The sequence below is a fragment of the Artemia franciscana genome, chromosome 17, assembly GCF_032884065.1.
Source record: "Artemia franciscana chromosome 17, ASM3288406v1, whole genome shotgun sequence".
NCBI classification, from domain to species: domain Eukaryota; kingdom Metazoa; phylum Arthropoda; class Branchiopoda; order Anostraca; family Artemiidae; genus Artemia; species Artemia franciscana.
The window spans coordinates 483,174-503,792 of record NC_088879.1 but is presented as its reverse complement, the minus strand read 5'-3'; the positions used below and the strand labels follow the sequence as shown (position 1 = coordinate 503,792).

General features: G+C 34.9%; 1 protein-coding gene across 4 annotated transcripts in view; it reads right to left on the bottom strand.

The window, feature by feature from the left end:
- The window catches only part of LOC136037653 (regulating synaptic membrane exocytosis protein 1-like), a 371,730-nt gene that overhangs the window by 305,891 nt on the left and 45,220 nt on the right, over positions 1–20,619 (bottom strand). For all 4 annotated transcript variants that reach the window (XR_010620002.1, XM_065720373.1, XM_065720374.1 and 1 more), the window contains exon 3: positions 13,285–13,489. Coding sequence is in view for 3 of the 4 variants with exons in the window: in XM_065720373.1 (XP_065576445.1) it covers positions 13,285–13,489 (205 nt within the window). In the remaining variant the exon portion in view is untranslated. The remainder of the gene's footprint in view (positions 1–13,284; positions 13,490–20,619) is intronic.

Below are 20,619 nucleotides of genomic sequence, written 5' to 3'. Positions count from 1 at the left end.
TTTTTGCAAAAAGAAACATCGTGGATGCGTGTTTGTTTGTTTTTGTATCCCAGGGGTGACCGTATCGACCCAATGGTCCTAAAATGTCGTGAGAGGGCTCATTTGAACGTAAATCAGAAGTTCTAGTGCTCTTTTTAAGTGACAAAAAATTGGAGGGTAGCTAGGCCCCCTCCCACGTTCATTTTTTCCCAAAGTTACCGGATCAAAATTTTGAGATAGATATTTTGTTAAACACAGTCGAAAAATTTAACAAGTATGTCTTCCCCACAGTCCCCGGGGAAGAACTGCAAGTTATGAACTTTACCCATTGTTTATATATAGTATTGATTATTGGGAAGTATACAGAAATTTTCAGGGGGAAATTTCTCTGGTGTGGGGGTCGAGAGGAGAGGGTTAAATAATGACGAAGACCACACTGCCTTTCCATAATACAAATACAGAAGCGAGAATAAGGAAGACTTTTTTCCCAAGACAGTGAATGAACAAGACATGTTTGAATCTTTCAGCCCTATATCTAAGGGCCGTCTTCAGCAAAAAAGATAACAAAAAATAACACAAAAAAACTTACAATAAAAGTTCTTGGTTAAAAATCCGTTTTTTTAAATAGCATCATTACTTCCTAACGAAAAGCTCAGCTAAGACTCTTCTGTATTTGAGGAGAGGGTTACTTGGGAGGATCTTTCCACGGAGGTGTATTTTTCATGGGGGAAGAAAATTTCCATGAAGGGGCCGCTGGATTTCCAGCATTAGTTGAAAAACAATAAGAAATTGAATAAAAAATAAGTTTTTCCAACTGAAAGCAAGGAGCAACATAAAAACTTAAAACGAACAGAAATTGTTACGTATATGAGAGAGTTCGCCCCCTCGTCAATATCTTGCTCTTTACGCTAAAGTATTGTTAGTAATTTCAAAAGAGCTATTTATACTAATTAAACGCCTTTTGGGATTCAGGGGGCATTCTTAAAGAACTGGAACAAAATTCGAACTTCAGAGTGAAGACCAAGGTATTGACAAGGGGGCGAAGCCACTCATATTACGTATATGAGGGAGTTTCTTCCCCTCGTATGTACCTCATTCTTTATGCTAAAATTAGAATTTTGTTAAATACTGGCTGATAAAAACAATAATTTATTTGTGTTATTTTTCGATCAATCTTAGCATTTAATGTTATGTTAAGCAGCTTCTTGACTATGATAATAAACCAAAGATATTGTATTTTTTTCAGCTTGTGGTTGTTATTGAATGAAAAACAGTTTTTTTTCCAACTGAAAGTAAGGGACAACATCAAAACTTAAAACGAACATAAATTATTATAGGGGTAGGGGTTGTAGGTTATGCCCCAGGGGCATTTAAGGTTTTTATTGAAGGGGTGACCATGTGAACTTTTGAAGAGGCTTGTTTGATTTGAAATGTATAGTTCTAGTTCCCTTTATAAATTCAAACATGATGGAGAGCAGCAAGCCCCCCTCCCTGATATCCTCTTTTCCCAAAACACGTTCAATTGAAATTGTGAGATGGCCACTTTGTTACTGATAGTCCAAAAGTCATATTAAAATGTCTTTAGGGAGGACACAATCCCCCAGAGCCCATGGGCTACGTTTTTAAGTTATGTTCAGGGCACTTGAGGTTTTTATGAAACGGGTAGTTGTATAAACTTTGGATCGGATGGAGCTCATTTGATTGGAAGTCAGAAGTTTTAATGACCTTTAGAAGAGTCAAATGTGAATGGAAGTACTCGCACAAAATGCTATGTGCATGCACATTATGAGAATAGCGTATCTCAAGAATCGATTTGGGTATTAAGTTGACGCTTTCAGTGAATACTTAAAGGGGAAGACCTTCTCACCAAATACTACTGTTACTGGTACATTTACTGATACTAGTACTTCTTCTATTGTAACTACTTGTAGGGCTAAGAGCATTGAGATGAATTTTTTTTGAAATATATGAACATATAGGTTATTAAAAGGACATATGAGCAATGTCTTAGCAATTGCTAATTGTATTAAGTTGAAACTTCCAGGACTTGAGAAGAGGGATGTCTAACTGACGAAAAGGCAATAGGTTAATACTACTGCTGCTAGTAGAACTACTGCTATTCAATACTACTTCTAACAATATCAATACCACTACTTTGACTACTGTTAACTATGCCTAAGAACATGAAGGTGAAATTTTCAAGAAGTTTTGAGGGGGAAGACAAATCAGAACACGCCCTATGTATGAAGGTTGTCAAAAGGGTGTAACAGCAATATCTTAGGAACAGTTTGGTGCGTGAAGTTGAAACTAACAGAGCTTGTTGTGAGGGATGTTGAACTAATCAACAGAAAATATTTGCATCCTAGGGCTACTGCTTCTGCTCATACTGCTGCAACTGTTACTATTATTACTATTTCTATTACTACTATTTCCACTCAATCTTAGGCTACTGCAATTAATTTTCAGCTACTACTACTACTACTACTACTACTACTACTACTACTACTACTACTACTACTACTACTACTACTACTACTACTACTACTACTACTACTACTACTACTACTACTACTACTACTACTACTACTACTACTACTACTACTACTACTACTACTACTACTACTACTACTACTACTACTACTACTACTACTACTACTACTACTACTACTACTACTACTACTACTACTACTACTACTACTACTACTACTACTACTACTACTACTACTACTACTACTACTACTACTACTACTACTACTACTACTACTACTACTACTACTACTACTACTACTACTACTACTACTACTACTACTACTACTACTACTACTACTACTACTACTACTACTACTACTACTACTACTACTACTACTACTACTACTACTACTACTACTACTACTACTACTACTACTACTACTACTACTACTACTACACCTACTACTACTACTACTACTACTACTACTACTACTACTACTACTACTACTACTACTACTACTACTACTACTACTACACTACTACTACTACTACTACTACTACTACTACTACTACTACTACTACTACTACTACTACTACTACTACTACTACTACTACTGCTACTACTACTACACCTACTACTACTACTACTACACCTACAACTACTACTACTACTACTACTACTACTACTACACTACTACTACTACTACTACTACTACTACTACTACTACTACTACTACTACTACTACTACTACTACTACTACTACAACTACTACTACTACTACTACTACTACTACTACTACTACACTACTACTACTACTACTACTACTAGTACTACTACTACTACTACTACTACTACTACTACTACTATTACTACTACACTACTACTACTACTACTACTACTACTGCTACTACTACTACTACTACTACTACTACTACTACTACTACTACTACTACTACTACTACTACTACTACTACTACTACTACTACTACTACTACTACTACTACTACTACTACTACTACTACTACTACTACTACTACTACTACTACTACTACTACTACTGCTGCTATTAAAACAGGATTTTAAGGCGAAAAATTTTGAACATTTAGAGACTGTGTAGAACTAGAACTAGCCAGAAGGTACTATATGCATACTTTTTACACTATCACTACAGTTAATGTAACTAATGACGCTAAAAGTATTAAGAGGAAACTTTTAGAGAACGCTCAGGAGTTTCAATTAAACAAAAAATTGTGTGCAAGCAGGTTTTCAAAAGTGCATATAAGCAATATCATACATAGCACCACCCTATGAGAGCTAAAAATATCATTGAAACTTCTAAAGGAGCTAATTCAATTCAAAATTAAAAATTCTGGTGTCCTTTTTAAGAAAAACAAGATATTAAATGGCAAGCAGTTCTTCTGTCAAGCCCATTAATTTTCAAAACGTATCCAGCCATTTCGTTCAGCATAGTAGAACAGTCCAGCAACTATGTCTTTAGGGATATTAAGCCTGTCAACCCTCCACAATTGTGCCATTGACTCATTATGCTTTAAAACTAAATGTTGCTTGAAAATAAATCAAAATGCATTGTGTTAAATGGTTGCCAATAAGACACATCAGCAATGCATCGCGAACGACTGAGGGTATTAAGTTGAAATTTTTCGGGATACTACTATTACTACTTCTGCTCTTACAATTTAAATAAATACAAAAGAGTGTAAGTGATTCCAGGTTGTCAAAGAGCATAGATAGAATCCTTAGGGAATGATAGTAAGTTTTATTTCTTAAGTCAACTTCAGAAGCTATAAAATTAAATTAAAAAATAATGTTTGTGTCAGGATTAAAAGTTGATGAAAATTTTTTTTCCATCATAAAAATAGCAGCCCATACTACGGAACTGAAAAGATATAAAATATTGTTTTTCCCATGAAAAATACTATGGTAATAGAAAAGGATCAGAAATTAATTTAAAAAGTTTTTCTACAGAACATGAGATTTTTTCAAAGAACAGTAAAAAGCTCCATTAAGCCAAGAATGAGCAAAAATAAAGTCAAATATTCTTCGAAGCGTAAAACTACGACAAATCACTAGTAATAATTAAATGAAGCTCAAAATGAACATATATTACAATAAATAGCCGAGTCAAATTCAAACAAGCAAAAATCAACATGAGTAGGGTGGAGAGCCCCATGCCGTCTGAAGAGCAGAACACAATTTGCACTTTAATGAAAACAAAATACGTTTAAAATGTTTTTACTTTTCTTACTTTTATAAATAAAATTTTTTTTAAAACTTTAAGAAATAAATATCAGTATATGTCAAATCAACGGACAATCCACGGTCATATTTTTGTTAGGTTTTTTCTTCATTAAAGCGCAAATTCTATTCTGGTCTTGAGAAGGCATAGGGGTTATCAGCCCTACTCACGTTAACTAAATCGAAATAAATCGAAACACACTATGCCCACACAGGCTGTCAAGCGGACGCATCAGAAATTCTTCAGGAATGGTTGATGGTATGTATTAGGCTAAAACTTTCAGTGTGTGTTGATGGGGATGTAGAAGAAACCAAACGTGCCATGCGCGTATTGAATAAATATCAGTATATGTCAAACTGACAAACCACGGTTATTTGTTTTTTCATTTTTTTTCAGTTAAGTGCAAATTGTATTCTAGTCTTGAGAAGACATGAGGGTTATCAGCCCTACTCATGTTAACTAAATCGAACTAAATCGAAAAACACTGTGCCTACAGAGGCTGTCAAGCGGACGATTCAGAAATTCTTAATGAATGGATGATGGCATGCATTAGGCTGAAACTTTCAGCGTTTTTGAAGGCAAAATCACCCCATTCTTTCTGTCTAATTAAATAAATTCTGAATCACCTAAGTTCAAGTCTTCTATTCCTACCCCTGGCACTTGAGTTTCTAAAACTCCTAATAAGTCCAGTTCGGAGCGTCTGAATCTTAGCTAATCTTAAAGCACAATCAAAAGAGGTAGAAGTTAAAACGTTGATACGATAGTTATATAAATAACTATAAATAAATAACTAATATAAATAACTAATATAGTTTCATAAATAATAATATATCTTTATGTAGGGATTTTGAGGGGGGGGGATTTCACTCAACGCGTTATATGCAAGTTTAATTAAAAACGATTTAACAAGTTATATTATAACTTCAATACCTAATACCATTAACCTGTAAAAAAACGCCTTTTAGTCTAGAAACCAAAAAAGTAGTAATGGTATTAAAAACATTCCTTTGATTTGTGTCAAAAAGTTCGTGATAACAAACTATAAGCAAGGAGCGACTCAGCTCAATAGTAACCAAAACTCTTAAAAACAAATTTTTGATATCAATAGATACATCAAAAGAACCAGCTTGTTATGCTGATTCCAAATATAAAGATCCGTCAAATTTAATGTTACTTATCAACTTGGACCTGAGAAAATTTGCCTAATTTTTGAAATAGGGAGGAAACACCTCTTAAAATTCAAAGAATCTTGATGAACATCACACCATCAAGTTCAGCGTACTTGTAGACAGCAAGGTATTAAGGAGGGGGTGACCCTTCACATACGGAATAATTTCTGTTCGCTTTGAGTTTTAATGTTGCTCCTTACTCTCAGTTAAACAAAAAAACTTGTTTTTTTTATTGAATCAAACAGTTCGTGGTAACGAACCGTGGTAAGGAGCGACCCGGCTCAATAGTAACCAAAACTCAAAAAATGGAATTTTTATACTAATAACTACATCAAAAGAATCGCATTTTAATGCTGATTTTGAACGTATCAGTTTCATCAAGTTTAATCTTACCCATAAAAATTTATGAGCCTGAGAAAATTTGCCTTATTTTAGAAAATAGGGGGAAACAACCTGGTGACGAAAATCACACCATCAGATTCAGCGTATCAGAAAACCCTATTGTAAAATGTTCAAGCTCCTATCTACAAAAATGTGGAATTTTGTATTTTTTTTGCCAGAAGGCAGATCACGGATGCGAATTTATTTATTTATTTTTTTTATTTTTTTTTTCACAGGGGTGATCGTATCGACCCAGTGGTCTTATAATCTTGCGAGAGGGCTCATTCTAACGGAAATGAAAAGCTCTAGTGCCCTTTTTAAGAGACCAAAAAATTGGAGGGCACCTAGGCCCCCTCCCATGCTAATTATTTTCCCAAAGTCACCAGATCAAAATTTTGTGATAGCCATTTTATTCAGCGTAGTCAAAAAACCTTATAACTATGTCTTTGGGGACGACTTACTCCCCCACAGTCCCCGTGAGAGGAGCTACAAGTTACAAACTTTGACCAGTGCTTAGATATAATAATAGTTATTTCGAAGTGTACAGACGTTTTCAGGGGAATTTTTAGGTTGGGGGGGGTTGAGAAGAGGGGGATATGTCGGAGTAACTTTTCTTGGAGGAATTTGTCATGGGGGAAGAAAATTTTCATGAAGAGACCGCAGGAATTTCTAGCATTATTAAAAAAATAAAAAAATAAATATGAAAAAGTTTTTTCAACTGAAAGTAAGGAGAAGCATTAAAACTTAAAACGAACAGAAATTATTGCGAATATGATGGGCTTACCTCCTCCTAATACCCCGCTCTTTACGCTAAAGTATTTTTAGTAATTTCAACTATTTATTCTGCGGCTTTTGTGATTCAGGGGTCATTCTCGAGAAATTGGGACAAAATTTAAGCTTTAGTGTAAAGAGCGAGGTACCGACGAGGGGGTGAGCCCCCTCATATACGTAATAAAAACATGAGAATACAGAAGTTCGTTACGTAAGCTAATTTTGTAAGTTACGTATATCTTTTACTAATAAAACATTCGTAAAAAATTAAAAGTTTTAGTTGCCTTTTTAAGTAACCAAAAAATCGGATGGCAACTAGGCCTCCTCCTCCGCTCCTTTTTTCTCAAACTCATTCGATCAAAACTATGAGAAAGCCATTTAGCCAAAAAAATAAATATACACATTTCGTTTTTATTATTCATATGCGGAGAGCCAAAATCAAGACATGCATTGATTCAAAAACGTTCAGAAATTAGATAAAATAAACAAGTTTTTTTAACGAAAAGTAAGGAGCGGCATTAAAACTTATAACGAACAGAAATTACTTCGTATATGAAAGGGGCTGCTTCCTCACCAACTCCCCGCTCTTTACGCTAAAGTTTTTTACTGTTTTAAAAAGTAGAGTTAAGAGAAAGAGTCAAACTTTAGCGTAAAGAGCGGGGCGTTGATGAGGAAGCAGCCCTTTTTATATACGAAGTAATTTCTATTCGTTTTAAGTTTTAATGCCGCTCCTTACTTTCCGTTAAAAAAACTTGTTTTTTTTTATTTAATTTACCTGAATGAATTGCCACGTGCCGTGCTGTTTTTTCTGCAGTCCTGGTTCAACTTCCTTGAAGTAACGACTCTGGGACGGTTTAATTTTTGTTCTGTATTTATGTATTATAGCAACCCCACTCAAGAAGTGAAGTTAGGTTAATGCCAATGAAATATACCAAAATATAATGAAAATATACTACTTTAGTGACAAAATTATGGAAACTACAGATGAAAATTATGGAAAGCAGGCCGCCCAGAGTGTATTATATCAAATACCTAACCTAACCAACATACCAACTCTATATGTTTAATATTCAATTGAAATATACCTACATTGTAGTTTATCTCACAGAGACAAAGCTAATTATCTCCGTTGGTAGCGGAGAAATCGTTTTGTCTTCTCATATCAAAAACTTGAGTGGGGTCGTTACAATACATAAGTACCCTTTGTTTTAATGATCGCATTTTATTGTAAGTCTTATTTCATTTTTATCTGTGCTTTGTCGATAAAGACTTTCGGATATAAAAGCCGAAATACTCATTGACAGTTAAAATTGTAACTGTCTTAGATTAATTCCCTTATTTTTTTTCCTTTTTTTGTTTGTATGATGGAAAGGCAATGTTGTCTTCTTGTTATTTATATTGAACCACTTATGCGTTTAATTAAATAATTTATCAGACCAGAGTGCCTTTCTAAGGACAATTGAAATGCAGCAAAACATTGAAAAATGGGTAAAACTTTTAATAACTCGGTGAATAACGTCAAAGTCCCTTGTCTTACTGAAAGTTTTACCTGTTTTTCAATATTTTGTTTAATTTCCTTTTTATGAAAGCGATCCAAAGCCACATTGAAACGAGTGAATTTCAAGCCATATACTAGTCTACGACCCTGCCTATACTTAAGGTTTAATAGTTTAGGTACTAAAAGTTTTACCTGTTTTTCAATATTTTGTTTAGTTTCGTTTTTATGAAAGCGCTCCAATGCCGCTGAATAAGGAAGGTTTTACCCTAAAACGAGTGAATTTCAAGCCATATATTAATCTACGACCCTGCCTATATTTTAGGAAACTATCTATCCTTTTTTATTCTTTTCTTTTTCATATTGTGTTAGCCGAAAAAATACAAAAAACTTCTTGAATTCAAGTAAATAAAAAAGAAACATTGGATATCCACCCCCATATCTATTGTTAAGGCTTGAGAGTGGACATTTAGAGTTGTGGAAAGCTGTGACAAAAATCAATATAAACCGGAGAAGATTCAGTCGATTTGAAAGCGTCTGAATTTATTATCCGAGAAACTTGGCTTTGATAATATGAGCCATCATCAGCTCATAAATTATTCAATGACTGTTTATCAGTGTTCTCAAGGTCTGAAGAACACATAACTAGCCTTCTAAACGATTTAATTTGCTGTAATTGCAACAGTAAGCAATTATTATTATAGTGAGTGACACCCCTACCCCTAACAAAAAGGGTAATAACTTCGAGTGCATTCAATTTCTTTATTTTGAGTCGTAATTAAGTGAAATCTTATTATAAGTTGGTAACTATATTTAAGTCGTTAGATTAAATTTGAGATTTATACTGGTTTTTCCCCTCATTCTAAATGGAACTGTCCCAATTCGAGGGGTTAATATTGAGCAGTCCATATTTACCACCTACAAACAAAGTGAACATGCCACAAGATATCTTTTTTATGCTCTTTCTGAATAAACTAATCGCTCAAAGATAATGCATTTTTCTCTTATTTTAAACATAGTTTATATAACTTTGGTAATTTCCACTCTTTTTTAAAAAGGTTTACCCATAAATGGAATCGACGGTTACACAATCGTGAAAACAAGAGCTAAGAGCTCATATGGCACTTGTGACGAGGCCAGAAGAGCGAAGAGCCAGGAGGTCATATGATATGAGCTTTAACAAAATTCTAAGCATCAATAGACTGATTCAAAAAGAAAATCAGAGGCTTAATGCCGGTCGGGATTTAAAATAAGAGCTCTGAGTCAGGATGTCTTTCTAAATATCAAAATTCTATCCGATCACCCACTCGTAATTTGTAAATACCTCATTTTTCTAATTTTTCCTCTCCTTTTAGCCCCGCAGATGGTCAAATGTGGGAAAATGACTTTATCAAGTCAATTTGTGCAGCTCCCTGACATGCCTACCAATTTTCATCGTCCTAGCACGTCCAGAAGCACCAAACACGTCAAAGCACTGAACCCCTCCCCCCAACTCCCCCGAAGAGAGCGAATCCAGTACGGTTACGTCAATCACGTATGTACAACATTTGCTAATTCTATCCACCAAGCCTCATCCTGATTCCTCCAATCTAAGCGTTTTCCAAGATTTCCGATTTCCCCCTCCAAATCCCCCAATGTCAGCAGATCTGGCTGGGATTTGAAATAAGAGCTCTGAGACATGAATTGCTTCTAAATATCAAATTTCATTAAGATCCGGTCACCCGTTCTTAAGTTAAAAATACCTCAATTTTTCTAATTTTTCCAAATTAACATCCCCCAGCTCCTCCAAAGAGAACAGATCCATTCCAAGTATGTCAATCACGCATATAGACCTTGTGCTTATTCTTCCCATCAAGTTTCATCCCTATATCTCCACTCTAAGCGTTTTCCAAGATTTATGTTTCCCTCCTCCAACCCTCTATGTCTCCGGATCCAATTCGAGTCGAAAACGGAGCATCTGAGACATAAGATCCTTCTATATACCAGGTTTCATTAAGATCCGATCACCTATTCGTAAGATAAAAATACCCCGATTTTCACGTTTTCCAAGAATTCCGGTTTCCCCCTCCAACTCTCCCAATGTCACAGGATCTGGTCAGAATTTAAAATAAGATCTTTAAAGCACAAGATCCTTCTAAACATCAAATTTCATTAAGATCTGATTACCCGTTCGTAAGTTACAAATACCTCATTTTTCTGAATTACCAACCCCCCCCCCTCCCCAACTCCACCAAAGAGAGTGTATCCGGTCCGGTTATGTCAGTCACGTATCTTAGACTTCTTGTATTCTTCCTATCCAGTTTCATCATGATCTCTCCGATTTAAGTATTTTCATAGATTTGAAGTCCCCCCCCCAACTGCCCTTCAATGACGCTTGATCCGGTTGAGATTTAAAATAAGAGATCTGAGTTACGAGGTCCTTCTAAATATGAAGTTTCACGAAGATCCGTTATTCTTTCGTAAGTTAAAAATACGTCATTTTTTCTAATTTTTCAGAACTACCCCCCCCCCCCCCCCCAATTCCCACAAATAGAGCGGATCTATTCCAATTATGTCAATCACGTATCTAAGACTTTTGCTTATTTTTACCACCAAGTTTCATCCCGATCCCTCCACTCTAAGTGTTTTCCCAGATTTTAGGTTTCCCCCTCCCAACTCCCCCCCAATGTCACCAGATCTGGTCAGGATTTAAAGTAAGAGCTCTGAGACACGATATCCTTCCAAACATCATTAAGATCTGATCAACCGTTCGTAAGTTAAAATACTTCATTTTTTTCTATTTATTCCGAATTGACCGTTCCCCCCTCAGATGATCAAATCAGGGAAACGACTATTTCTAATTTAATTTGGTCCGGTCCCTGATATGCCTGCCAAATTTCATCTTCCTAGCTTACTTAGAAGAGCCTAAAGTAGCAAAACCCGGACCGACAGACCGACAGAATTTGCGATTGCTATATGTCACTTGGTTAATACCAAGCGCCATAAAAACGGGAAATATGTAACATTAGCTATATATTTGGGGAAAGTTAAGTCAAGGTAGGTTAAAATTGGTTTTGCGATAACAGCAATTAATACATTCGGTAAGAACATAAAAAAAGGCATCGTGTTCACTTTATCCGTGGGTTGGAAATTTGGACTGCTCGGCATTCACCCTTGTTTGGATATTATTGCTAGGCTTAAGAAGAAAATTGTCTAAGAGATGTGAGGTTTACGTCATTCAGCTTATAAGAGCCCATGTGCAGCTTTTAGCTTTGTTTCAAAACTTGCATGGAGGCGTTATGAGGTCACCCCTCAAACACATATGGACTTTGAAAAAAATAAAACCTAGGTAACAAAAATATTTATTATGTACATATCACACCTTAATTTTTTAGCAGTCTGGCACAGTGAAGGAAGCCATTTACAAAATGGCCTTAAAATGCCTCCGTGTAAGTTTTGAAATAAAGCTAAAAGCTGCACATAGACAGGATGACCGAAATCTAACATCTCTTCGACAATTGCCTTCTTAAGCCTGGCAAAAATATCTAAGATTCCTGCACACATTCTATCTTTCAGGTGGGACCGAAGGAAAAAAGTCTGGGACACTGATCACATGGCCTCCAAAATCCCCTTCAACCAACCTCTGAAATGATTGGTGCATCGTCTTGCTTCTTGTTTACATTATTTATTAGGCTAGAAAAATCTCGTCGAACCTTTCAGACAAGATTTCAACACTTCAGACTTCGTTTTGTGTTATATAATCTCACAGACCACATTTTATCCCTAACATGTATATTCCAAGCAGACTTAATCCCTACATGGAATTGAGTTACATAAGTCCGTACAACGTAATGGACACACTATTATTTTAGAAACAAAAAAGGATGTCTGGGTGAGTAATCAATCTATCCACCCAAATCCCACATTTTTGAATTTTGAATTGTTTGCTTAGGCCGATTGTGATCATTCTCTACAATAATTAAGACAGTTTTGTGGACATTTAAGTTAACCTTTGTTGAAGGACTTTATTGTAAATTGATATGCTTGACCTAACGCAGCTTAACCACTTCGCAGAGAAAACTGAGTACATAGTGTGGAAACCACTTCAAAACCACCACAAAACTGAGCTATAGATTCCTGACTATAAAAAACAAACACAAGGCAGTGGTGTTGCTTTATAAGACATCTTAATACATAAACCGAGCAATGATTTTGGACATGTAAAGTTTTACTCGAAGATGACGTTACAATTTGTTATGAAAACTGGAGTGCTTCCATTTTTTAATATGAAAAAATGATTTAGGTCAATCAAGACTTTGGGAAAGTTAAATTTCCCCTCACAGCCCCTAAAATTTTTTCATAAGAGGTCTGTTCACTGAAATTAGAGTCCCTGAAATTTGAAAGCCTTGAGTATAAGTAGGAGTTTCAAAACACAATTTGTCTGTTGGCAAATCAGTTGATTCCAGGTCTTTAGAGTAAAAACCTTTCCATTTCATAGCTTTGAAGTGAGTCTCAGATTCTTAATTGCTTCGGGCTAAGTGATATGTATTGCAGCACAAAAATTACAATAATACTCTGCATAGCAGGGGACCAAATATACATAGACACAATTACTGTAAACTTCAGCCCCTGATACTTCTTATTATTTGTGGATATTATCTCTAGGTAGGAAGCACATGCACCGCTCTCCAAGAAACCCTTTTCGTGGCTCATTAGAATTAGTAAATTATATTATTGTTGCCAACATAGTTCATGACATTTTAAGGACAAAATTTTCACTAACCTTTGAAGATCGAAGAGAGACTTTTCCGCCACACCTGGCGCAGCAGCGCACCGCACAGTAGTTACATATATGACCTACTCCATCAGCAAATTTGGTTTTCAGACATATCTGACATGTGGCATCAAGCTCATTTCCCATATTGCGTCTCTGCAAATTCCTTTGGCGAATGGTGTCTTCGAGAACCTTTACTTCATCTTGTTTGCGTCTGAAAAATAAACAAATGTAACAATTCATTATTATTAATTGTTAATTATTAATAATTGATTAATTACTTTTGAAGGAAGAAAAACAACACATTTCAAGGTAATACTATTTTGCATGACATATTTTTCAAAATCAGTTGAAGTTTTATTTCATCATTAACTTAGGTACTTACAGATGTGACCTTATTTGGAGAAGTCAGTGTTTTTTTCTGAAGAAGAGGGAGAGGAACTAGGCCCAAATCACCAAACCCCTCCCATCCTGCATCCTACTGAAGGCGTTCCTCCAGATCCCCCTGTTCTGGATTGTAACAAAATTTTCAAGGCCAGAACTGTGTTGATCAAAATACTTCAGCATTACCAAAAATAAAATTCTTCCCCATTATACTAAGATTGCTGAGCAGAATAAGAAGTGGAAAAGCATCATCGTTGTAGACAGTACCGATATGCTGTTCAAAACGACGAGCTTATGAGTCTTTAGACTTTTATATGAAATAGTTTTTTACTATTTTAATAAGATATTTGAAAAAAAATACGCTCCACGGTTTCCTCGCACAAATTAATGCAAATCATTACACAAATAGTATTGTCACACAAATCAGCACACATAATCATTTCATTAGTATATAATTTACCCTACCCCTGGACATCAAATTGACGGCTCTTATAACGTCTGAATGCTCTTACAGTTACATTCGGATAATCAGACTGACTCCCAAGATGTTGTAGATAAGGTATTTTGCAAATATGAGCACATATCTTTCAATTCACTTTGATAGTAAACTGTAAAAAAGGGCTATTAGCAAAAACATTTTAGGAATATATACATATATATATATATATATATATATATATATATATATATATATATATATATATATATATATATATATATATATATATATATATATATATATATATATATATATATATATATATATATATATATATATATATATATATATATATATATATATTATATATATTATATATATATATTAACCCTCCCCCTCCTTCTTAGAACAAATACAATATTTGAAGTCCAATGGACCACATAAACTTAGGGAAAGTGTTTTCTTACCCCTCTTCCAAGCCCTTTTCAGGAGTAAAAACTTGACATAGCTGAAAATTACTTGTGACTTATAAAGAGGGCACTAGAAATTTTAGTTTCCAACCGAATTAGCCCTTTCCAAAGCTTCTATGACAACTTCTTCCATGAGAAGTGGGCCAGTGAAAAGCTAACTAACCAAACGATTAATAGGTACCGCCAATTCTAGTCTTTACTTAAGTATCGCTATTTGGCCACCAGCACCGTAGAAAACTACCTCATAGGTGTGATCAAAATGTCAGTCCCTATAACCCTACCTTCCTCATTCAAGATGGGGTGCAAACGCAGATTAGGGGCCAACACAAAAAAATACGAAAAAGTGGGCTCTACAAAATTCAACTTTTAGCAGAATATTATGTTATATTAAGAGCCTTTCAGGGCTGCCTAAACTTTTGAAAAATAATATTAAAATTATCAGAGTGAAACCTCAGAATCATCTAAGGAACAATTTTTTTTTTTTTTTTTTTTTTTATCAGATGGCTTATAACAAACCTTTGGCAAGTAATACCACATAGTTTACCCAGACTCAGTGTGACGTAAACAAATTCCTTAGTGGCTTTTTCATATGTAAGATGCCTTTCATTGGCTCCTCCAAGGTAAAAGGTGCTCTTGGGCACCACCATATATGCCATACATATGCCACCGCATTGTTGTTCAAAATGGCTGCAATGTCTCGGGTCATTATAACCCTCCTCAGTCCTAGGGGGACCTAAAGTGAACAAACCACCCAGTGTAGACAGACATATTTTCGTAGAACGAAGGGGGTATGTTTAGTCTAGGTTCTCTGGTTGGGTTGGAACCCTTCAATGTCATTTCGTAGAGGGTAGCCAAAAGTTTTTATTATATGTATACTTATGAAATGACTCGTGCCCATGAGAACATCAAGAGACCGTATGTTCACACAAATTTTGAAAACATACAGCTTGCAACGCTAAAGTTCAAATTCTGTTCCAATTCTTTAAGAATGACCCCTGACTCTCAAAGGCCGTTTAATTAGAAAAAATAGCTGTTTTGAAATTACTAATAATACTTTAGCGTAAAACGCCAGGTATTGAGGAGGGAACGAACACCCTCATATACGTAATAATATCTCTTTCGTTTTAAGATTTAATCTTGTTCCTTACTTTCAGTTGAATTGTTTTTGTTATTTAATTTTTGAACGTTTTTGAATTGATGCAGGTTTTGATTTTGGCTCACCGTACATGAATAATCAAAACGAAATTTACATATTATTTTTTTTTTGGCTAAAAAGCTTTTTCTCATATATGTAATAATATCTCTACGTTTTAAGGTTTAATCTTGCTCCTTACTTTCAGTTGAAAAAAAATATTTTTGTTGTATAATTTCTGAACGTTTTTGAATTGACGCAGGTTTTGATTTTGGCTCACCGTACATGAACAATCAAAACGAAATTTGCATACGAATTTATTTTTTTTGGCTAAATAGCTTTTTCAAAGTTTTGATCGGATAATTTTGAGAAATCAGAAGCGGAGGAGGGGGTCAGGCTGCCCTCCATTTTTTTGGTTACCTAAAAAGGCAACTAGAACTTTCAATTTCATTTACGAATATTTTATTAGTATTAAATATACGTAACTTACAAGTTAACTTATGTAACGAACTTCTATATTTGTATATTTTGGGTATTATGTATATGAGGGGATTCGCCCCCTCGTCAATACCTCACTCTTTACACTAAAGTTCAATTTTTTTTTCCAATTCCATATCCCTGAATCACAAAGGTAGTATAATTAGAATAAATAGCTCTTTTAATATTACTAAAATAACTTTAGCTTAAAAAGTGAGGTAGTGAGGAGGGGACGAACCCCCTCATATACGTAGTAGTTTCTTTTTTTTAAGTTTTAATGCTGCTCCTTACTTTAAGTTAAAAAAAATTGTTTTTTATTTAGTTTATCATGGTTTTTTAAGAGTGCTGGAAAATCCAGTACCCACTTCATGGAAACTCTTTTTTCCATGATAAATTCCTCCATGGAGGGATCCGCTCACTTAATCCCTTCCAACCGACACCCCCGCCACCAGAAAAAATCCACCCTACAAACGTTTCTATACTTCCAAATAACCAGTGCGAAGTCCACAACTTGCAGCCCTTCCCCGAGAACTGGGGGGATTAAGTCGTCCTCAAAAAAATAGTCATCAGATTTTTCGGCTATGCTGAACAAAATGACTATCTCGAAATTTTGGTCCGATGACTTTGAGAAAAAATGAGCGTAGGAGGGGGTCTAGTTGCCCTCCAATTTTTTGGTCACTTAAAAAGGGCACTAGAACTTTTTATTTCCGCTAGAGTGAACCCTCTGATGACATTCATTGGGTCGATACAATCACCTCTGGGGAAAAAACAAACAAAAACGTATCCATGATCTTTCTTCTGGCAAAAAAATATAGTTCGTTACCACAAACTGTTTGAGAACCGAATTGGCTTTGTATTTCATTGCAAAACAAAGCAATACTGATTTTTTTTTGGGGGGGGGTGTAAATAAAACTTCTCGGAATTTGAATTTTGAATTTTGAAATGAGGCAATAAGTTTTGTTTCTTTTATAGGATCAGTCTGTACATGCTCAAAGGGGGGGGGGGCATTTGGTGTGATTGGGGGCTTACGGACGAAGAGCAATTTTTTCTCAATATTGACTTGGTGATTTGATCCGGTGACTTTGGAAAAAATGAGCGTGGGAGGGGGTCAAGTATTTCGCCAATTTTCTTGGTCACTTAAAAAGGGCACTAGAACTTTCAATATTCGTTAGAATGAACCCTCCGGTGACATTAAAGGACCACTGGGTCGATACAATCACTTCTGGAAAAAAAAGCAAAAAACAAATAAACACGTATCCGTGATCATTCTTCTGGCAAAAGAAAAATACAGTTCGTTACCACAAACTGTTTGAGAGCCGATTTGGCTTTTTATGTTGTTGCAAAACAAAGCAAGATTGGATTTTTTTTTTGGGGGGGGGGATCTAAATAAAACTTATCGGAATTTAAATATCTAATTTTCAAATGAGGCAATAAGTTTTGTTTCTTTTATAGGAGTAGTCTGTATCTACTCAAGAAGGGGGGGGGGTACATTCGGTGTCATTGGGGGCCCACGCAGGAAGAGGAATTTTTCCTCTGTATTGATTTGGTGACTTTGATCCGGTGACTTAGGGGAAAAAGAGCGTGGGAGGGGGTCTAGTTACCCTCCAAGTTTTTTCGCCACTTAAAAAGGGCACTATAAATTTTAATTTCGTTAGAATGAACCCTCTGGTGACATTCTAGGAACACTGGGTCGATACAATCACTTTTTCCAACCACAAAAGAGAGAATAATGAGGACTTCTTTCCCAAGACAGTGAATCAACAATACTTATTTGAATATTTCGGCCTTATATCTAAGAGCCGTCTTCAGCAAAGAAAATAATAAACAATAAAACACTTACAATAAAAGCTCTCGGCTATAAATCCATTTTTTTTAAATAGCCTTGGCATCATTGCTTCTTAACGAAAAGTTCAGCCAAGACTGTGTGATAAAAGCTAACATTTTACAAGCTAAAAAGGTTCATTCATTGAACTAACTGTATTTATTAAAAATTGGAATAATTTCTTATTGCGATATTTGCCTTCTCTGCAGCTAGTCTTGCAGTTCTTTTGGGACTGGGCTTGTTTTTATTCGTTCCTATTTTTGTTTTATTTTGAGTTATATTATTTGCTATAATTAATTTTGTGTACATAGGGTTGAGTGTGTATTCACCCAAGTCTCTATTTAGGGATGTCTTATTATTTAAGTTTCGTTTGATTTCGATTGCCTCGCGGACAGTTTGTTTGATTCCCAGGTCATTGCTAATCAGAATTGTTTCGTCAAATAGAACATAATGGTTTGGATTTTCAAAAATATGATTTCTTAAAGCTGAATCGAATGATATGGAGTTATTTCTAGATTTTAATGCTTTTTCAATGCTTTCTTTGTGTTGCTGTAATCTTGTTCCTAAATTTTGGTGGGTTCGGCCAATGTAATAATTTCCACAATGACATGGTATTTGATACACCCCTCTTAGACGAGTAACTGGGGTTTTATCCTTACCAGAATTGAGAAGATTCATTATACTTAAATTACTTGTGAATAGAACACGTAAATTGTTTTTTAAACGAACTTTTTTTCAGTTTTGAAGATTTTCGGAATATAAGATAGGTAAATCATGCTTGTGGGATTATTTGAATTGTTTTCTGGTGAGGGATTTAAGGCTTTAGAAGAATGCATCTTTAATCTTTGAGCAATAACAGTATTTATGAGAGAAATTGGGTACCCGTTGCCAAAAAGTATGTCTGTAATAAAATTTAATTCTTTTTTAATATACGGCTCTGAACAGATATTAAGTACTCTATCCACAAGAGATATTACCACACCTCTTTCAACCTGTGGAGGATGGTTAGATTTGAAGTGAAGGTATCTATTATTATGCGTAGGTTTTCTGTAAACCGTAAAATCAAGTTTATTCACACTGCATATTATCAATACGTCTAAAAAAGGTATTTTTCCATATGTTTCGGTCTCTAGAGTGAATTGCAGGTTTCTATAGTAAGTATTTATATGTTCTAGAAAACCTTTAAGTTCACTTTTGCCATAATTCTAAACTGAAATTACGTCGTCCATGAAACGTCCCCGAAACACATGATTAAGAAAATACGAATCCAGAATCCAAATTCTTGACGAAACAATCCTAATTAGTAATGACCTGGAATCAAACAAACTGTCCGCGAGGCAATCGAAATCAAACGAAACTTAAATAATAATACATTCCTAAATAGAACCTATTTATGTGTACCCTACATAAATAATTTTGTGTGCCCTATGTACACAAAACTAATTACAGAAAATAATATAATTCAAAATAAAACAAAAGTAGGAAAGAATAAAAACAAGCCTAATCCCAAAAGAACTACAAGATTAGCTGCAGAGAAGGCAAATATCGCAATAAGAAATTATTCCAATTTTTAATAAATTCAGTTAGTTCAATGAATGAACCTTTTTAGCTTGTAAAATATTTGCTTTTATCCCACAGTCTTGACTGAACTTTCCGTTAAGAAGTAATGATGCCAATGCTATTTAAAACAAATGGATTTTTAGCCGAGAGCTTTTATTGTAAGTGTTTTATTGTTTATTATTTTCTTTGCTGAAGATGGCCCTTAGATATAGGGCCGAAATATTCAACTAGGTTTTGTTCATTCACTTTCTTGGGAAAGAAGTCCTTATTCTCTCTTCTGTGGTTGTATTATGGAAATGCAGTGTAGTCTTCGTCATTATTTGCGATCAACTTTGGAAAAAAAATAAATAAAGACGTATCCGTGATCTTTCTTATGGCAAAAAAAAAACAAAAAACAAAAAAACAGTTCGTTACCACAAACTGTTTGAGAACTGAATTGGCTTTGTATTTCGTTGCAAAACAAAGCAAAACTGACTTTTTTTTGGGGGGGTGTAAATAAAACTTATCGGAATTTGAATTTTCAAATGAGGCAATAAGTTTTGTTTCTTTTATTGGAGCAGTCTGTATATACTCAAGAAGGGGGTACATTTTGTGTGATCGGGGGCTTACAGAGTAAGACGAATTTTCCTCTATATTGATTTGACAGTGGAGGAAGAGAAAAGTGTGTATTATACTATGAAGATAAACTATCATAAACCTCGGACGTTCTGGTGCGGCAATGTCCTGGTTACAAATGTCTGAAGCATGATGATCGTCTAAATGACTTGCCACAGAGGCCTATTGAAGAAGGTGACATCGCGGATGTAGATGATGATGACGGTATTCAAATGCTTACACGACTATCATATCAGGATGAAGTTATTAGCATTGAAGGTGGGGGAGGGTGGAGGATGATATTATCTATTTAAGATAAATATTGTAAGTTGATTTAACAATTTAATAGAATATTTACACGAACAATTTTATTTAAATGCTACATTATTGATTACAAGCATATACAGCCCAAAAATATTTTGCACTAGAGCTCCAGAACCATATCTAAAATTCAAGGAGGTAGTGG